The sequence below is a fragment of the Hypomesus nipponensis genome, chromosome 23 (genome assembly GCF_054491055.1).
Source record: "Hypomesus nipponensis isolate SF chromosome 23, ASM5449105v1, whole genome shotgun sequence".
In the NCBI taxonomy this organism is placed as follows: Eukaryota; Metazoa; Chordata; class Actinopteri; order Osmeriformes; family Osmeridae; genus Hypomesus; species Hypomesus nipponensis.
This window is the reverse complement of record NC_140383.1, coordinates 14,671,608-14,688,746: the sequence shown is the minus strand read 5'-3', so window position 1 is coordinate 14,688,746 and position 17,139 is coordinate 14,671,608. Positions and strand designations below refer to the sequence as shown.

At 41.8% G+C, this 17,139-nt stretch overlaps 1 protein-coding gene across 1 annotated transcript in view; it reads left to right on the top strand.

Moving 5' to 3' along the window:
* Nucleotides 1-381: 381 nt before the first annotated feature.
* Nucleotides 382-17,139, top strand: part of chpfa (chondroitin polymerizing factor a) — a 92,179-nt gene continuing 75,421 nt past the window's right edge. Inside the window, exons 1-2 of the mRNA XM_084688261.1 lie at nt 382-823; nt 2,604-3,168. Of these exons, the coding sequence (XP_084544387.1) occupies nt 534-823; nt 2,604-3,168 (855 nt within the window). The 5' untranslated portion in view covers nt 382-533. The remainder of the gene's footprint in view (nt 824-2,603; nt 3,169-17,139) is intronic.

Here is a 17,139-nt window from a genome sequence, read left to right as displayed (position 1 = left end):
TGGTGACCAAGTAGTGTACATAGCTACTGAGATAACACAACTACCCGACTTGGGGTCGTATGGGTCTTTTCTTCTATCCCCGTTCAATTCCTTTTTCTATCCGTACAATTTATCCTATAATGCTACTCATGTCATAACTGATTCAGCATATTGATTATAACCGGTCAAAGATCATGATAAATGCTGAATTTCCAAAAGTCATTAAGGTCACGCTCTTATTAGTATTTGTATTATTGGATGGAGCTGCATGCCGTAAATATTGGTTGTGTGTGAGTTCCAGAACGGGTAGCAGGATCTTTGACTCGCACAGCGCTGCGCACTGCTGCAATGTAGGCGTAATCCATTTTTGACGTCCATCTCGTTTGGGCGGAGCTAGTTAGACTACTGACACGTAAGAATCTTGCATTAATTTTAAGGAAGAAGCAACATCTTTTAGGTTTATTTACGTATCTGGATTGATGTATTGGCCGTAAGACATCCATACATTTGGTCAGTTGTAGGCGACTCAGGACTGACAAAAGCCGAACCGTAAAATGAGATTTTCAATGTTTATATCTCTGTTGAGGCCCATCGGCCCAGTCATCGTCGGTATCTCTTTGGGATTTACCTTGAGTTTACTGAGTGTGAATTGGGTAGAAGAATCTTGCATTCTTGATGGTAAATCAAGTGGTGAACTCCATTTATCACAAGATGGTAATCTTAAAGGTGCCAGAAAACCGAACTCGATCTCTACGGCCAACGATTGGGAACACGAGGAAGACTTCGAGCCAAGAATTGTTCCATACAAACCAGTTCAACAAAGCCAACCAAAGAAACTTTTTAGGTAAACATGCAAAACACCTACATAGGCAAGGCTATTGATTTGTAATGCGAAATTTCCTTTAACTTTTTTTCTTTTAATTAGGCGTAGCCAACTAACCTTTTATCGCTACTGTTTTTAAACTGTGTTCAGATCATAATGTTACATATGAATCATTGTTTTTGGCCAGCAATGTTTTTCAAAACCACACGAGACTCCACGAGGGTGCCTTCGTTCCAGCACCAAGCTCAAGGCTACTCGGACAATGGACCATAGCACAAACACAATAATAAATATACTATGATTTGATGGTTTAAATGTGACTGGGACCAACTAGTCTCTCTCAGCAGCAGGGCCAGTTATCAACCAGGCCTACAGTACATTGTTACAATTTATCTTATTGTGTGGTCCCTTTTTTGTTGGCTTATGTTACAATTGTTTATATTTAGTATGGTGGTGGAATGTGAAGTCCTCTGAAATGGTAACACTGTCAGGCTTAACTGGATTGCTAGAATGCCTTGGATAAGTTAAACATTTCTCCTCTAAGGCTACATGAATAGAAACAGCATCCCCAAGGAATGCCATACATTATTTGTTCTATTTGTACATACTTCATAGTTTTAACCCAGGAAATCAAAGGCTAGTCTTGATAAGTTTCAGAAGCTTCCTAAGTAGGTCTATGTCTTGCCATGATGACCTGCATGTCTTTACTGTAACTTGTGTAGACATGTTTTGAATAGTGGTGCCTGGTTAAGTAGAAAGAATCTGTTTGCTACAGTCCTTTACTAACAGGCAACCACATTCTTCTTTTTATTAGTATTTTCAAAAGTGTGTCATTTACAGTGTTAATGCCCAATGGTTTATCTACACTTCAATCTTGTCAGCCTGGTATTCAAAAGGCAACTATCTGAGGTCAGTATAGTTGTTTGGTTGATGTCAGGGGGTATTTTCAAGTCGGTCTATATTTGGATATGTACTGGAGGCAGTTTTGAGGAACTTGGCCCCTGCTTTTGCCAAATAAGTTTATTTAAATACCTGAACAGACAGGCATATAAAGAGATTTACAGGGTAACTACTATGTTTTCCCACTCACCTTGTCAATCAGATGGGTATCACCGTTGGCTCAGACACAGCTTTATACTGCTAGGCCCTTTTCAGGCTCGAAACTAACCCCTAAATCCTGGACACGGCCCACGTACAGATTTCAAAGACTACTGCGTACTCATATCCCAGAAGGACACTCTTGTAGACAAACCTCCACAGGCCAGTGAATAGAATTAACATAAATTAGGGCTGTGAAAAGTAACGCGTTATGATTAAATTACAGGATTAATTCGTTATTTTTGTTTAACGCATTTAACGTAATATACCCACAATTCCACCCAATCTGCAACTTCTGGATGAGAAGTTTGTGTTCCAAAAAAACTAAGATGGAACATCCAATAAAACCAAAGTGATATACACACTCTGCGGGAATACGTTATCGCTCTGAAAATGAGCGTCTGCTAAATGACTGAATGCTAAATGACTGAATGTTATCGTTTCACCGAAGCAATACCACCCTAAAGTAACCTATACAACCTCAACGCGAAGCATGCGAAAATCGGTAATATGTCATTAATCATGATTAATCCACAGAAACCTGTGATTCATTTGATTGAAATTTGTAATCATTTCACAGCCCTAATATTAATGTATTAACCAGGTGTCAACCTATGTTTAAATAACCTACTGTGTGCTGCTTGTTTCTTAGTTTGCACTTGTAGTTTGTGTAAAAATAGTTAATACTATGTGTGTGTTCCAGGGCCAAGTACATTAGCACAGAGCTGGGTATCCGTGAGCGTCTGTTCGTCGGGGTCTTGACGTCCAAGAACACCATCAACACCCTGGGAGTGGCTGTAAACCGCACCATCAGCCACCACCTGGACACAGTGGTTTTCTTTACGGGCACACGCAACCGCAAAGTTCCCCATGGAATGTTCGTTGTCACCCACGGTGACGAGAGGCTTATATGGAACATGTTTCAGACCATCAAGTACATCCTAGAGCACTACATCAACGAGTACGACTGGTTCTACCTTGTCCAGGACGACACCTACACTGAGGCAGACCGGGTCAAAGCCCTGGTGGGGCACCTGAGCATGGACCGGGAGCTGTACATGGGGAGCCCAGAGGAGTTCATCGGCGGGGAGATGGAGGGGAGGTACTGCTATGGGGGGTTTGGATACCTCCTCTCCCGAACGCTGTTGCTCCGGCTCAAGCCTTTCCTGGAGAACTGTCGTAACGACATCCAGAGCTCCAGGCCTGACGAGTGGCTAGGGAGATGCCTCATTGACTACGCCAACACCAACTGTGTTGATGAACACGAGGTAGGTGGACATGTAATCTGCTGCCACCCTCGTGTTTCCTGTTGTTTGAAGTATGCAGCCACCCAGATGTTTTAAGATAAAATGTAACAGGTTTCTGCAGGGACCTTAACTGTCAGAGGTAGGCAGAGCTGTCACAGCAGAGAGCTATCTCTACTTCAGGAACCCATCCGAGGACAGCCAGCCAGACAGCTGGCTAGCTCCACAGAGAAAGTGGTGCTTAAACACTTGCAGAGATTACAAGTACACTGATGCAAGATTGCGCTGCAACATGTAAACCTGTCGCTCAAATTCTATAGTTACCGTTAGTAAGAGATTGTGTATTAATTTGCTTATGCAAAAGCTGTGCTCATGCTTGTTTGGAGTATGACTGACATGCAGTAGTACCTCCGTTACGCATAGATATTTGACATATTTTTGTTATTCTAATGTCCACCACAATAGATCTATTAAAAGACCATGTGGTTCTTAATACAGTTTGTTGCATTAGGTGTGCCTCTGGACTACATGTGGTTTAATTTTCTGTCTCATCCCCCCAGGCAGCAGGATACCATCTTGTTAAAGTTCTGTGCTCATCTTAGCGACCCGGGTTAGGAGGCTAGAAAGCTAGGTATCTAAAGGTCTAAAGGTTAGGAGGCTTGGGTGTTAGGAGGCGCAGAGGGTAAGGAAGCTAGGTGACAAGGCCAGTAGACAAGGAGGTGAAGAAAATTCATGCTGAGCTCCATGCATGGAGATGGGGGTAAAAGTCAAAAGCCAAGTCAAGCCCAACCATATCTGTAACACTCATTAGGACACAGAACCACACATTCCCAGAGAGTAGGGCACAGATGGTGCAGATAACATGTCAGTGGCGTGCAGGACAGACAGGGTGCACTTTTGAAGAGCAGTACTAAGATGCTAAGCTGTTGGGGAAACACTCCTAGTCTGTGGGTGACCTCTGTGGCCATTGGAGCGATTTCATTCTTTGTTCTTTTAATAGCTTGATAAGATTGGATTCACTTTCGCCCCCACCAGACCCTGACCAAGCTGCTTAAGCCCTTCACTCCCTCGATCCTAAATGGTTCTGTCTTTAAAGATTCTGTAAAGGGGAATTGAAAATGAGTTTTAAGTTCATCACACCACTGAAGAATGTTTTGTTTACTACCCATCCAAATTCAAATGAGAAAAAAAACAGACAAGTATGTTAAATTAGGCTTTGAAATTGTGAGAAAATCAGCAGTCTTCTCTGCTTGAGACTGGGGGAGTGTGTTGCCTGAAGGAGCTGAATCTCCACACCCTCGAATTTATTGAATTTAGCAACAACAGCAACACTAGCCAAATCAATTGCAGATATCAGAACAGCCATACCTGCAGTCTCTGAGTGTTTTATGTGTTAATTACTTTGTCTTTGCATCGTACCAGCTGAGTAACAGAATGCAACCATCTGTGATCTGACGTTGATCGGTCGCTGTGATGTAGATCAGTCAATTTTTCGCGCTTTGCACATGCTTTCAGGAACTAATTTCACACGTATATAATGTACTGAGAAGCAAATTGTCATTTTCTTTACAGGATCTTTAAATGGGATCTTATTGCGTATTGCAGGGTTTCCCGCAGCAGTTTTCAGTTAAGGCGGCCGCCTAAGCAACACACGCCTGCCGCCTTACAACTACGTTGTCCAGTGTTTTTTTAAATTTTTTAGCCATATCCGTCATTGACCTGTTTTCTCCCTTTCATTCCAAACCGTGACCAACGCCAGTCTTCTCTGCAGAACGCATTAGTCTATCGCACAAACAAGCCCCCCCCCCCCCCCCACGGTCTGACGGCAAACCCCACCACACCTTAACGAACACATTTTCTGCAGGAAACCCTGTTATTGTGATCATTGGGTCGCGACCCAGACTTTGAAAAACACTGCTTTAGACCCTATCACACAAGTATTTAATTTAGTGTGCAAAACGCAAAGCATGCACAAAAATTCAGTGTAAAAGGAAAATATAGTTTGCCCCTACAATCATTTAATCATCATGCATGCAGAATAATGGAGCCTTATCCTGTTGGATCCTGTATGGAGATAATTTTGACTCCAGTATTCTAGTTTATGGGCTCCAGACTAACTTTTTAAAACTTTTTTAGGAGCACTGTAGCCCCTAATGTTAGGGGCACAAGCAGAACATTAGGGCTGCACACCTTAAAGTGGTCATATACTGATTTTATAGGGTATTTCACACTGTTCCTTAAGGTCTCTGAAGAGACCAATTATCACCCTACGTCACATGATGTCAAGCAGGCTCAACTGCGCATGTCGGTGGCAAAAGACAAACTTCTCCCGGGTATAAACACTTGGAGTGTCGATCAGATAGCTAATTATATGTTTGGCCACTGGATTGCAGGGCCATTACATTAACTTTTTGAGCCACTTGTCCTTTGGACAAGTACATTTACGTTTCACTTGTCCATGCACAAAAGTCCCTTGTCCCCAAAGACCTTTAAATAGCCTGACCGAGTGAAACAGGCAAAACTAGCCTGGCTAACGGAGGTAGCTTTCTCAGGCAAATGACGAATGAAACAGGCTAGGTTAAAGAAATGCTTCTTCAGAAGGCTCGTATCTAGAAAAAGGGAGTCCTCCCTGACTTTTTTGGGTATAGAATGGAGTGAAATACAACATAATGAATACACTGCCAGTGTGCGACCGGAGTCTGACTCTGAGGCTAATGTGAAAACAGTGTAACGGGGGACGCAGTCTCACTCAGATTGCCAGTTTTACACAAATCACAAAAATAATTGGACCAGCTAGCTAAAAGCAGAATTCCCAGACTTGAAAGCTGCCCTGCTCGACGTTTTTGATGTCCACATTTTTGGTGTAGAATTGACCGATCTGTAAAATTATGAACTTTGTGACATGAAGCGACCAAGACAAGAGACATGGCTGCCGCCTTAGACTCTGCGGTCTATTGGGCAACATTGTCACTCAAATGTCAAGACTTTCGTGACCCAAATCAAATTTTTTATGTGACAGATCAACGGGGAATCGCTTTCTCTCTTAAAGGCTGTCCTCCTCGACCTTTTTGGTCTTTTTAAATCAAACTATTTGTATTATCCATGTATTTCTCTAGCCGTTATAAAGGCTATCTTTTCCCGGTTTTCTGCCATCATGTTGCGCGCGCATCCCGAATCTTTACAAACTAGGGCTGCAACTAACGATTATTTTAATAATCGATTAATCTATCGTTTCTTTTTTCGATTCATCAATGAATCGGATAAAAAATTAAATTAAAAAAAGCATTAATTTCCAACCCATTATTCAAATTCACAGTGCAAAAAATCTTCAGAATGTGCACAAACAGGCACACAATTTTGAAAAAGTTATTAATATTAGCATGGATTTAATACTATTTTCCAAGATGAGCAATTTATTTGAGTTGTGTTTAAAACCTATTGAAAATTGAAAGGTTGTGGAAGTAGGCCAGACTTTATTAGAATAATCTGGTGTATATTTCAGAAATGTTTTGACACCATTTTGAAAAAAGTTAAGATTTGTGAGGATTAAGCTATTTTCAAAGATTAGTGATTTTCTATCATTTTATTTGAAACTTAATTGAAAAGGTAAAGGCTGTGGAAGTATACCAGACTTTAAGATACTCTGGTGTCTGTTTTTCAAAATGGTATGGGTCATTTTCACCCGGTCCCTAACGCAATGCTGCAAAGTAGCGTCTTCCGAATGTGAGACGAATGTCGAATATGAAAATAACTTCACCTCGGTCAATTAATACACAGTTTCGATGTATTTAGTGTGAAATGCTCGCACACTTTGGATGACTTGGGTCGTACTGATTTCTCTGCCTCCGCCATGTGTTTCTGAACAACGTTCCTCAACAACGTCTCTCCGATGGCCTTTCCTCTACCTCCGCTCCGCGCTCAACTAAACTTTTTTTAATACTCAAACATCTCCGCAACATATTGAGTGGCGTAATAATCGCGCGACACAACAAATCGATAATGAAATTAGTTGCCAACGCTTTCAATAATCGAATTTAATCGATTCGTTATTGCAGCCCTATTACAAATAATTGGTCTATAGGGTATGTAACATTGGTTGCCCTGAAAATGGCCCGGGTGCTATTCTATGCGCCCTAATGCAACCCTGTGAAATAGCCCAAGAATGAAAACAGGTTTTCTCCCTTTTATGGTATGCTCATGAATATTTAGATGAGCTTCGTGCTGATTGGTTGGTTTACAACAGCACCTGGACTCCCCAGCATCCTACACCAGGATCCTGTTTGTGGACTTCAGCTCTGCCTTCAACACCATCACCATCATCACCTCGACATCGTGTCCGACTTCACCTGCAGGTGGATCAAAGACTTCCTGTCTGACAGGAAGCAGTGCGTTAAGCTGGGAACACAAGTCTCGGACTCCCAGTCCATCAGCACCGATCTCCTCAGGGCTGCGTCCTTTCCCCTCTTCTCTTCTCCCAGTACATCAACAGCAGCACCTCCAGTCATCCACCCTCATTGGGCTCATCTCTGGTGGGGATGAGTCTGACTATAGGTGGGAAGCTGACAACCTGGTGACCTGGTGCAGCCAGAACAACTTAGATGCTCTTAAGACAGTGGAGATGGTTGTGGACTTCAGAAACAACACAGCCCCACTCACCCCCACCTGTGCGACTCCCCAGTCAACACTGTGGAGTCCTTCCACTTCCTGGGTACTATCCTCTCCCAGGAACTCAAGTGGGAACTGAACATCAGCTCACTCATCAAGAAAGCACAACAGAGGATGTACTTCCTGTGGCAGCTGAAGAAATTCAACCTGCCAAGGACAATGATGGTGCATTTCTACACAGCCATCCTCACCTCCTCCATCAACACCTGGTACTATGCTACCGCTGCCAAGGAGAAGTGCAGACTGCAGCGTATCATTCGTACCGCTGAGAAAGTGATCGGCTGCAATCTGCCTTTCCTCGAGGACCCTGAGGCGTTCGAGGAAGATTGTGGCTGATGACTCCCACCCTAGACACACTCTGATTCATTCACTCCCCTCCGGCAGAAGGCTGCGGTCCATCAGGTCCAATACCACACACCACAAAAACAGTTTCTTCCCATCCGCTGTTGGCCTCTTCAACAAGGCCAAGAGCTCGCACTGACTTAATTCACAGTCTGCAGAATGACACCTTACCACATTGCAATTGCACTATATTACATACTATCTCTTGTACTATTTGTATTTTTATATTGTAAATTATTTGGCTACTTTATATTTTATTTTGTATTAGTATTAGGTAGACTTGTACCTTTAGTATAGTTAGACCACGTATTTAAGTTTTAGGATTCCTATATGTTTAATGGATGGCCATTCCTGCCAAAGTAAATTCCTTGTCTGTGCAGACTTTCATGGCGAATAAAACCCATTCTGATTCTACCTATGCTAGATACAGGATACGTTGGCATTGCTAGTAACTGTTAGCAACAAAATCATACTTACAGCTTGCGGTTGTGATGAGCATACGGTCGGATGTGTATGTAAATGCTGGGGCGTGACAAAGGTACAGACCAGAGCCAAAAAACAGTGGAGCAACTTGGTGGCTTTTTGGAAACTGCCGGTTTTGCAGCGGCAGTTTCAAATTGTGAGATTTGCATAAGAAAGAGGTGGAACGTTGTGTTATGTATGGAACGCCGTCTTAGTCAAAATTAAATAAAAAAGTAAATAGATAAATACTAGGGCTGTCAAGCAATTACAATATTTAATCACATTATTTCATATAATAATTACATTTACATTTATGCATTTAGCAGACGCTTTTATCCAAAGCGACTTCCAATAGAGAGTTTTACAAAAGTGCATAGGTCACTGATCATAACAACAAGATAGCCACAATCATTGCGGGTAGCCAAACATGAAGCATACATTGTGAAACCAAATAAGTCCCAACGGGAAGAACAATAAGAGCATGTAGTTAGACAAGTTACAATTACACAAGTGCAAGAGTTTCCCAGTGGAAAAAGCAAGCAACAATAATACATTTCACGCGAGTACAATATTTTTGACAGTTACAACAAACCAACAAGAGCAACAAGTCTCTCAATAAGAGTCATTGTGATCCTGGGGGAAACTAACACCCGGTCCAGCCAATCATTCCTAAGTGCCGTTGTACTCCCGGAACAAGTGCGTCTTGAGCCTTTTCTTGAAGGTGGGGAGACAGTCAGTATCCCTGATGGAGATGGGGAGTTGATTCCACCATTGGGGGGCCAGACAGGATAAGAGTTTGTGTTGGGACCGGGCGCTCTTGAGCAGTGGGATCACCAGACGGTTGTCAGAAGAAAACCGTAGGTGGCGGATGGGGGTGTAAAGCTGGAGGAGAGACTTGATGTAGTCGGGTGCAGTCCCGTTCACAAATGCATCCGGCAGGGATTCCAAAATCATCCGGGATTTTGCCTCGTCGGATATTTGTGTTTCTCTGGGTCTTACACAAACTACTTATTACGCCCTTACAAGTTTTGGAAAGGGTATCTCTCTTACTTTCCACCTTCTTGCGCGAGACATGACTGTAGGGAGAACTGTCATCGGTCGACCGCCTTCTCAGTGTTGCCAGATGCACAATAATTATCCTCCAAATATAACAATTTTGAGCCTTTGGAACGATACTTCGTAATTTCCAATATGGCAACACTGAGCACCTTGCCGCCTCCTCTAGTTGCATTGTTTACAACAGCATGACATCTGCAACCATGTCCAAACGTAAATGTAAGTTCACAGACAAAAATAAATAAATAATGTTTTCGCCTAGGCCGTTATCCTTTGGAAGCTGAGTGCATGACATGCAGAGCAGGCACTTATCATTATTGCTTCAATATATGGACAAGATACAAAACATTGTTTAAAACATTAAACAACCACTGAAAGCCACAGAAGCACTGGACTAAATACCACAAAAAAAAGGTTTTACATTTGCACTTCGCAATTTTGTTAAGGTTCAATAAATAAATGATCATGTAAGGTATTTTATTGTGAAATCTCTCAGTTGACGGTTAATATGAAGTTATAGTAAAGACAGCTTTTATTGTGACAAGGGGGGTTTGATTCAGAGGGTAGGCCTATGTCTGGGTTGAGTGAAATAAAGTGAGACATGCAGTGCCGTCTTGGTTGAGGCATTGGAAGCCTGTGTCCTTCTTTTAAATCCAAACATAAGCTTAAACCATATAAGAAACCCTAAGGGCTACAATGATATAGCCTATGTAATTTGTGACATTTGTATGCATTCACATGGTCATGGTGCAGCATGCAATAGGCTACACTACCCGCTGCCCTGCGATGAAGTGTCCTCTTTTTCACAAACTCAAATCTGGTCACCCTAGGCAATAGCCAAATTTCCCAAGATACCACAGCCCCTTATGAAACTACATCTTGTAGTTTGTCAAATGAATACTTAAACATGGTGGCTTTCTGCACTTGTCGTCTTGCACATGAACACGGTGCTCGATAAGTCCCAAACTACACTGCTCAAAAAATTTAAAGGAACACTTTGAAAACACAACAGATCTCGATGTGAAAAAAATTATGTTGGATATCTATACTGATATTGACAGTTGAATGTCTTATGAACGAAAGGATGCCACATCTTTGATAGAAATAAAAGTTTCAACCTAGAGAGGACTAAATACAGACACCCCGAAAATCTAAGTGAAAAAATGATGTAGCAGGCTAGTCCATTTTGCCAAAATTCAATTTCTGCAACTCAAAATGGTTAATATCCTGTGTATCCCCCACGTGCTTGTATGTATGCTTGACAACGTTGCGGCATGCTCCTAATGAGACGACGGATGGTGTCTTGTGGGATGTCCTCCCAGATTTGTCAAAGGGCATCAGTGAGCTCCTGTAAAGTGTGAGGAGCAATCTGGCGGCGTCTGTTGGACCGAAAACATAATGTCCCAGAGATGTTCTATCGGCTTTAGGTCAGGTGATCATGAGGGACATTTAATTGTATTGATTCCTTCATCCTCCAGGTACTGCCTGCATACTTTTGCCACATGAGGCCGGGCATTGTCGTGCATCAGGTGTAGGGATGGGTATCATAAATTTTTATTGATATCGATACCATTTTCGAGACTGCTTAATGATTCGAGTCTTTATCAATACCACTATTGATACTTTTCTATATCTTAAGTAAAACAGATGTAAAATAGAACAAGGGGAAGGTGTTGCTCTCAGGAGGAGGCTGGCTCAAAGGAGCATATATAGGCACAATGGATCCTGACTCTGGCTAAATCTAAATCTGTCCACTACAGATGTACTATCCACAACCTGGATGAGTAACTAGACTGTGATTGGTTGGTTGACGAAAAGTGACATTGACAAGCTCATCGACTTTGTGAAAAGTTGAACACGTTTCAACAAAAGGCACCTGATATAGCTAAATGACCAGCTAACCAAACCCAAACCTTCCTTATCTTATCCCTATTTTCTTCTGTCTCTGTTTTTGTTTAACACGATGCTTAAGCATCCCACAGAGCCATGCTCACGGTGAGGGGGGCTTGTCTTTCCTCACACACTATGCTCGTAAATAATTTTTGCAGTTCGCGCACACATCAAATTTTAGGGGCATATGCGAGTGAAATAGTTGCACTGTTGAGCCCTGAAATGGCTTATTATTGTCAACGACAGAGACTCGCTACGAATTTGGGGTGCGCTCCCCAGAGGATTGTCCTGCAAAGGCAGCTGGAGTTTGCACCGTTGCGACTCGGAGACAGTCGAAGTACTGCAAGAAATTACTTTAGAACATATATTGCACTTTGCTTCATCTTTCTTTGGCTTTAATAAAATGTAGCCAAGCCTTTGACCGTTTTGTGCGTTCTGCCATCGTAGCTAGCAACAACATGATAAATGAAGCGAAGTAGCGCTTGAGGCAATTAAATTATTTGTTTAGTTTTAAGGCGGTTGGCAGGCCATTCAATTGAATTTAGTCATTTTATTAGTCAAACATATGTTTGTGCACCAGTGATTTGATTCAAATAACATTGCTTTTTTTCTCGAGACATAAGTCAACGTTACATTATATTACTTGGTCTCGATAGCGGTATCGATAAACTTGGACCTTATAGATATTCGGGTTTTGAGAAATTTGGAACCGGGTCCTTACAGAACCGGTTCTCGATACCCATCCCTAATCAGGAGGAACCCAGGACCTACTGCACCAGCATAGGGTCTGACCATGGGTCCAAGGATTTCATCCCGATACCTAATAGCAGTCAGACTGCCGTTCTCTAGCCTGTAGAGGCCTGTTCGTCCCTCCATGGCTATGCCTCCCCAGACCATCACTGACCCACCACCAAACCGGTCATGCTGAGCGATGTTGCAGGCAGCATAGCGTTCTCCTTGGCTTCTCCTGACCCTTTCAGGTCCATCACAGGTGCTCATGGTGAACCTGCTCTCATCTGTGAAAAGCACAGGACGCCAGGGGCGGACATGCCAGTTCTGGTTCTTTAGCAAATGCCAAGCGAGCTCCACGGTGCTGGGCAGTGAGCACAGGGCACACTACAGGACGTCGCACCCTGAGGCCACCCTTATGAAGTTTGTTTCTGATTGTTTGGGCTGAGACATTCACACCAGTGGCCTGCTGGAGGTCAATCTGTAGGGCTCGGGCAGTGCTCAAACTGTTCCTCCTTGCAGAAAGCAGCAGATATCGATCCTGCTGATGGGTTGAGGACCTTCTACGGCCCTGTCCAGCTCTCCGAGAGTAACTGCCTGTCTACTGGAATCTCCTCCATGTTCTGGAGTTTGTGCTGGCAGACACATCAAATCTCCTTGCAACGGCACGCGTGAATGTTCCATCCTGGAGGAGTTGGACAATCTGTGCAACTTCTGTAGGGTTAAGAAATCGCCTCATGCTCCCAGTAGTGTTAATGACTCTAGCTAAAGCCAACACTAGTGGAAAACCAGTCAAAGAGATCAAGAGGGAGAAACTTGAAATGGCCTCCACATGTAAAACCCGTTTTGGGGGTTGTCTCATTGTTGCCCCTCAAGCATGGGCGGAAATCCCAGGGGGGACACGACCCCCCCCCCCAATCCTGGGAAAAATATGATTTGTCCCCCCCAATAAATCACTGTAAACATAACTATGTAATTTCAATAACATTAATAATATGCAATGGAAGCGCTTTGCTGATTATGGACACAATGGCGCCAGTGACGTGCGGTCAGGGGAGTCAGTGCCTCCCCTGTGTCATCATGAAATGTAAAAAACGAATAATATAAAATAATAATATTTGTCCACTGATCTGTGATAAAAATATGATTGGATGATTCCAATGATTTTTATAGCCAATATCGATTCCAATAATTTTATAGCCAATATCGCTGAATTTGTGTATTTTCCTGTTCAAATACGGGGAAAGAAGCGGAAAGAAGCGGAAGGAGGCAGCGACAAGCTGTGCCTCCTCTCGGATTGCGCAATCCTACACAAACTGGGCTGAGCTACTATTTATTTTGCTCAATCTCTGTATGTCACTAATGGAATGTTTGTACACATGTAGTATATGTCCTCACATTTCATAGTCTTGGTCATGTATTTTACGTGTTTGTATAATATATTAGTCTTGCTGATCGTACATAACACCGCAGTGAAAAAGCAGGATGGGAGGCAGCCAGTAGCTCTGCCTCACTGAAGGGGGCGTGTGTGAGCACACAGGCTTGTTCTGCTATTGTTGTTCTTCATGTATTACAGACAAATACCATTGTATGGTTGTTGGTAGCTAAAAAAGTCCAACTGAAAAGGTGCACCCTAATGTTTATTTTCATTTTTTTCCTATATATATATATATATATATATATGTGTGTGTGTCCAATCCCGACCGTTTTTAGCTAACATTCTGATAAAATGCCACTTCAAATATTGTCAAAAATGATTGCCTCACGTTTTCAGCTGATTTACTGATTTCACGTTAAGCTTTAACTTCTTACCATTCAAACTAAATATTGTAAAAAAAAATGTTAGTTTATCCTTTACTAGAGCCGGTAAAAAGACGCTGGCGCCGGTCGATTAGCCGTGCGCTACCCTTGTCCAAACCTGACCGCACTTATCCTCGTAGTAAACACTCGCCGCTGCTGTTTTTCCGGGGATATTAACTTTATCCAGGCTCATCAAACTGACCATCAATGCTGTCAATATATCCGGGGACGTAGTTATGTCCTCCACAATAAGATATCACGCTTCAACATCTCCAAACTATGCGATAAAATCTCAATTGAACTGTATACCAGAACCTGCTGGATATTTTGTTGAACTCTTCTCATGGCAGTCCCTTGCCCCCCTCCCTTTCTCCCCTCGACTACAGATCACCTCACACATGATGTGTTTTGGCATTGGCTATACAAAGTAGTGTTAAGCTAGCGTTCCAAAAAATACACTTTTATGCTAACCTGTAGTAGCAGAACGATGACAATACAGAAACACTTTTCAGAGTAAAGATCGTCGCCAAGCGTCGCCCGAGTGGTCTTTCGGCTTTCGCTTATCAATGTAACTTTCCTAAATTATTTAGACATGTAAACGTTCATATATGTTCATGACATTTGACACGTAGATTGTTTGGTATGCCTAAAATAATACTACACTTTGCTAGCGATTGCAAAAGAAAATGGTGGCAAAAAGACCGGAAACTGGGTGTCCAAAACCCCGTTCGGTGTTGGACAATAGTAGTTTACAGCGGTCGGGATTGGACACAGTGACGCTAGTTGTGTTCGTTATCTGACGAGGTGACTTGATTGTCTACCATCTGAAATGCACGTAGCTAATGCTGGGGACACATTAAACAATTTTTTTAACCGTATAAGATTGGTTGAGAGTCCACAAACATGGGTACAAAAAATCCTAGATTTAGCCATTTTGCTCCTACAGTGTGTGGTGTGCCATGATTTGACAAAGACGGCACACCACACACCCAACCAGTGTCCGGACTGTTAACACAAGAAATCTCGCAAAATCTGTCGAGATTTAAGAATAAGCATGGTGGACTATATGCAGGAAGAAATTGCGATGATAGTGTTTGGAATTATTTTCACAGAAAATTCACGGAAAAAAGAAAAGGATTTGCTGTTTGCTGCACAAATCAATTCCCTTTTGACTTTGTGTTACGCCGTGACTCAGCTTACTATGCTTCTGTCTTTCAGCTTGCTTTCTGATTGGATATTGTTTCGTTTTACGTGATAAACTCGGGGTTTGTCCTCGGGGTTCCCTATGGAGGACCAAAACTGCCATATTAAAAAATGAATGAATGAATGAATAAATAAATGTCCACATCCATGCATTTAGACATAAATAAATGAATACATGTACTAATTAATGCACAATTGTCAATCAATATTACCTTAGAATTTACATGTATTTATTTGTGTATTCATTTATTTATTCATTCATGTATTCATTCATTTATTCATTCATTTATTCATTCATTTATTCATTCATTTATTCATTCATTCCTGTATTTCTTCTTCTCAATATGTTAATGAGATGTGTCAATCAAAATAGGTAGGCGGTATTTGACACACCATTGGCTAATCGTTTTCCACGCTTTATATTCGATTATGTAGCCTTACATCAATCCTTGCTGTCATGGACAACATAGCCTACATGGACAGGCTGGCCGACCTTGTTGAAAACAAAGATTTAATTCACCATATATAATATGTGGATAAACAAACATGTTATAAAGATTTTACTACGTTAGTTGTGGGCTATCACTCAACACCCAACTTCACTACGCTGACCGGCCAACCATGTGTTTACCCCGATAAAAACGTAAACATTTTAAAATAAAAAATCCTGATAGTTGATTGTCAAACCAACATATTTGTCCTGTGTGTAAGAGCGAGATAGACAATCTGGCATATAGCCCCCAATCAAGCAGAAGAGAAATTTGTGAAGATTGACGACACAAAGTTAATCATCGAAGATGAAAAGTAGCTTAGTCCTAAATGGAGTTGTATGCCCCATAGCACATATTTTACAAAGACTACGGTAACAAAAGCCAAACGTTGCCACGTTATGTTGGGAATGGGATGCCATTGCGACGGTTATTGTTGGAGCAACAAGTTGCCTAAATAGCCTGTAGCCTATGCCATGTTTATGTACATGTCAGCTTTACATGTAGAAAAGAAAATCTCAGAGAAGGTGAAAGGCTTGGTGACCGGCGTGGAGAAATGCGCGTCTAGTGTGAACAGCATCGCGCCATTCATAGTATATTGTGGCGCTCCAGGGCGCTTCGCAGCCAGTGTGTCCCAGGCGTTAGCTAGATTGAATCTATGGCTCTGGATTGATTGCAATGTCTGAACATCAGTTTCCACGCCTACTGGCCTCCTCTCATTATCATATTGGGAACAATGAATGAATGAATAAATAAATGAATAAATAAATGAATGAATAAATGAATGAATAAATGAATGAATAAATGAATGAATAAATGAATGAATAAATGAATGAATATATAAATGAATGAATGAATCAATAAATCAATACATAAATGAATGCAAAATAAATAAATACATAAATGTCAAACATATGTAACTATTGATTGACAATTGTGCATTAATTAATATATATATATTCGTTTATTTCTGTCTAAATGCATGGATGTGGACATTTATTTATTCATTCATTCATTTGTAAATATGGCAGGTTTGGTCCTCCATAGTTCCCCCCACACATCAGGATTTCTGATTGCAAATATTCAACATGTTGAATATTTAGGTTTCACGATCGGGGCGGCTCCGAGCAGATTTGGTCACTCTTGACACACCTTCCACCAAGGGAACATCTGATAAAATAATCAGTAGAACCATTGAGATAATCGGGACGTTACCTAGGATTGTCTGAAGGGGCAAAATCGGCCCGATTATCCTGTAGTGTGTCCCCAGCATAATGTGAAATTAATCCAGTTTATCGCACCATAGCAATTTCGCTATGTTGGCAGGGTTCACACACACTAAGCTAGCAGCAAATACAAA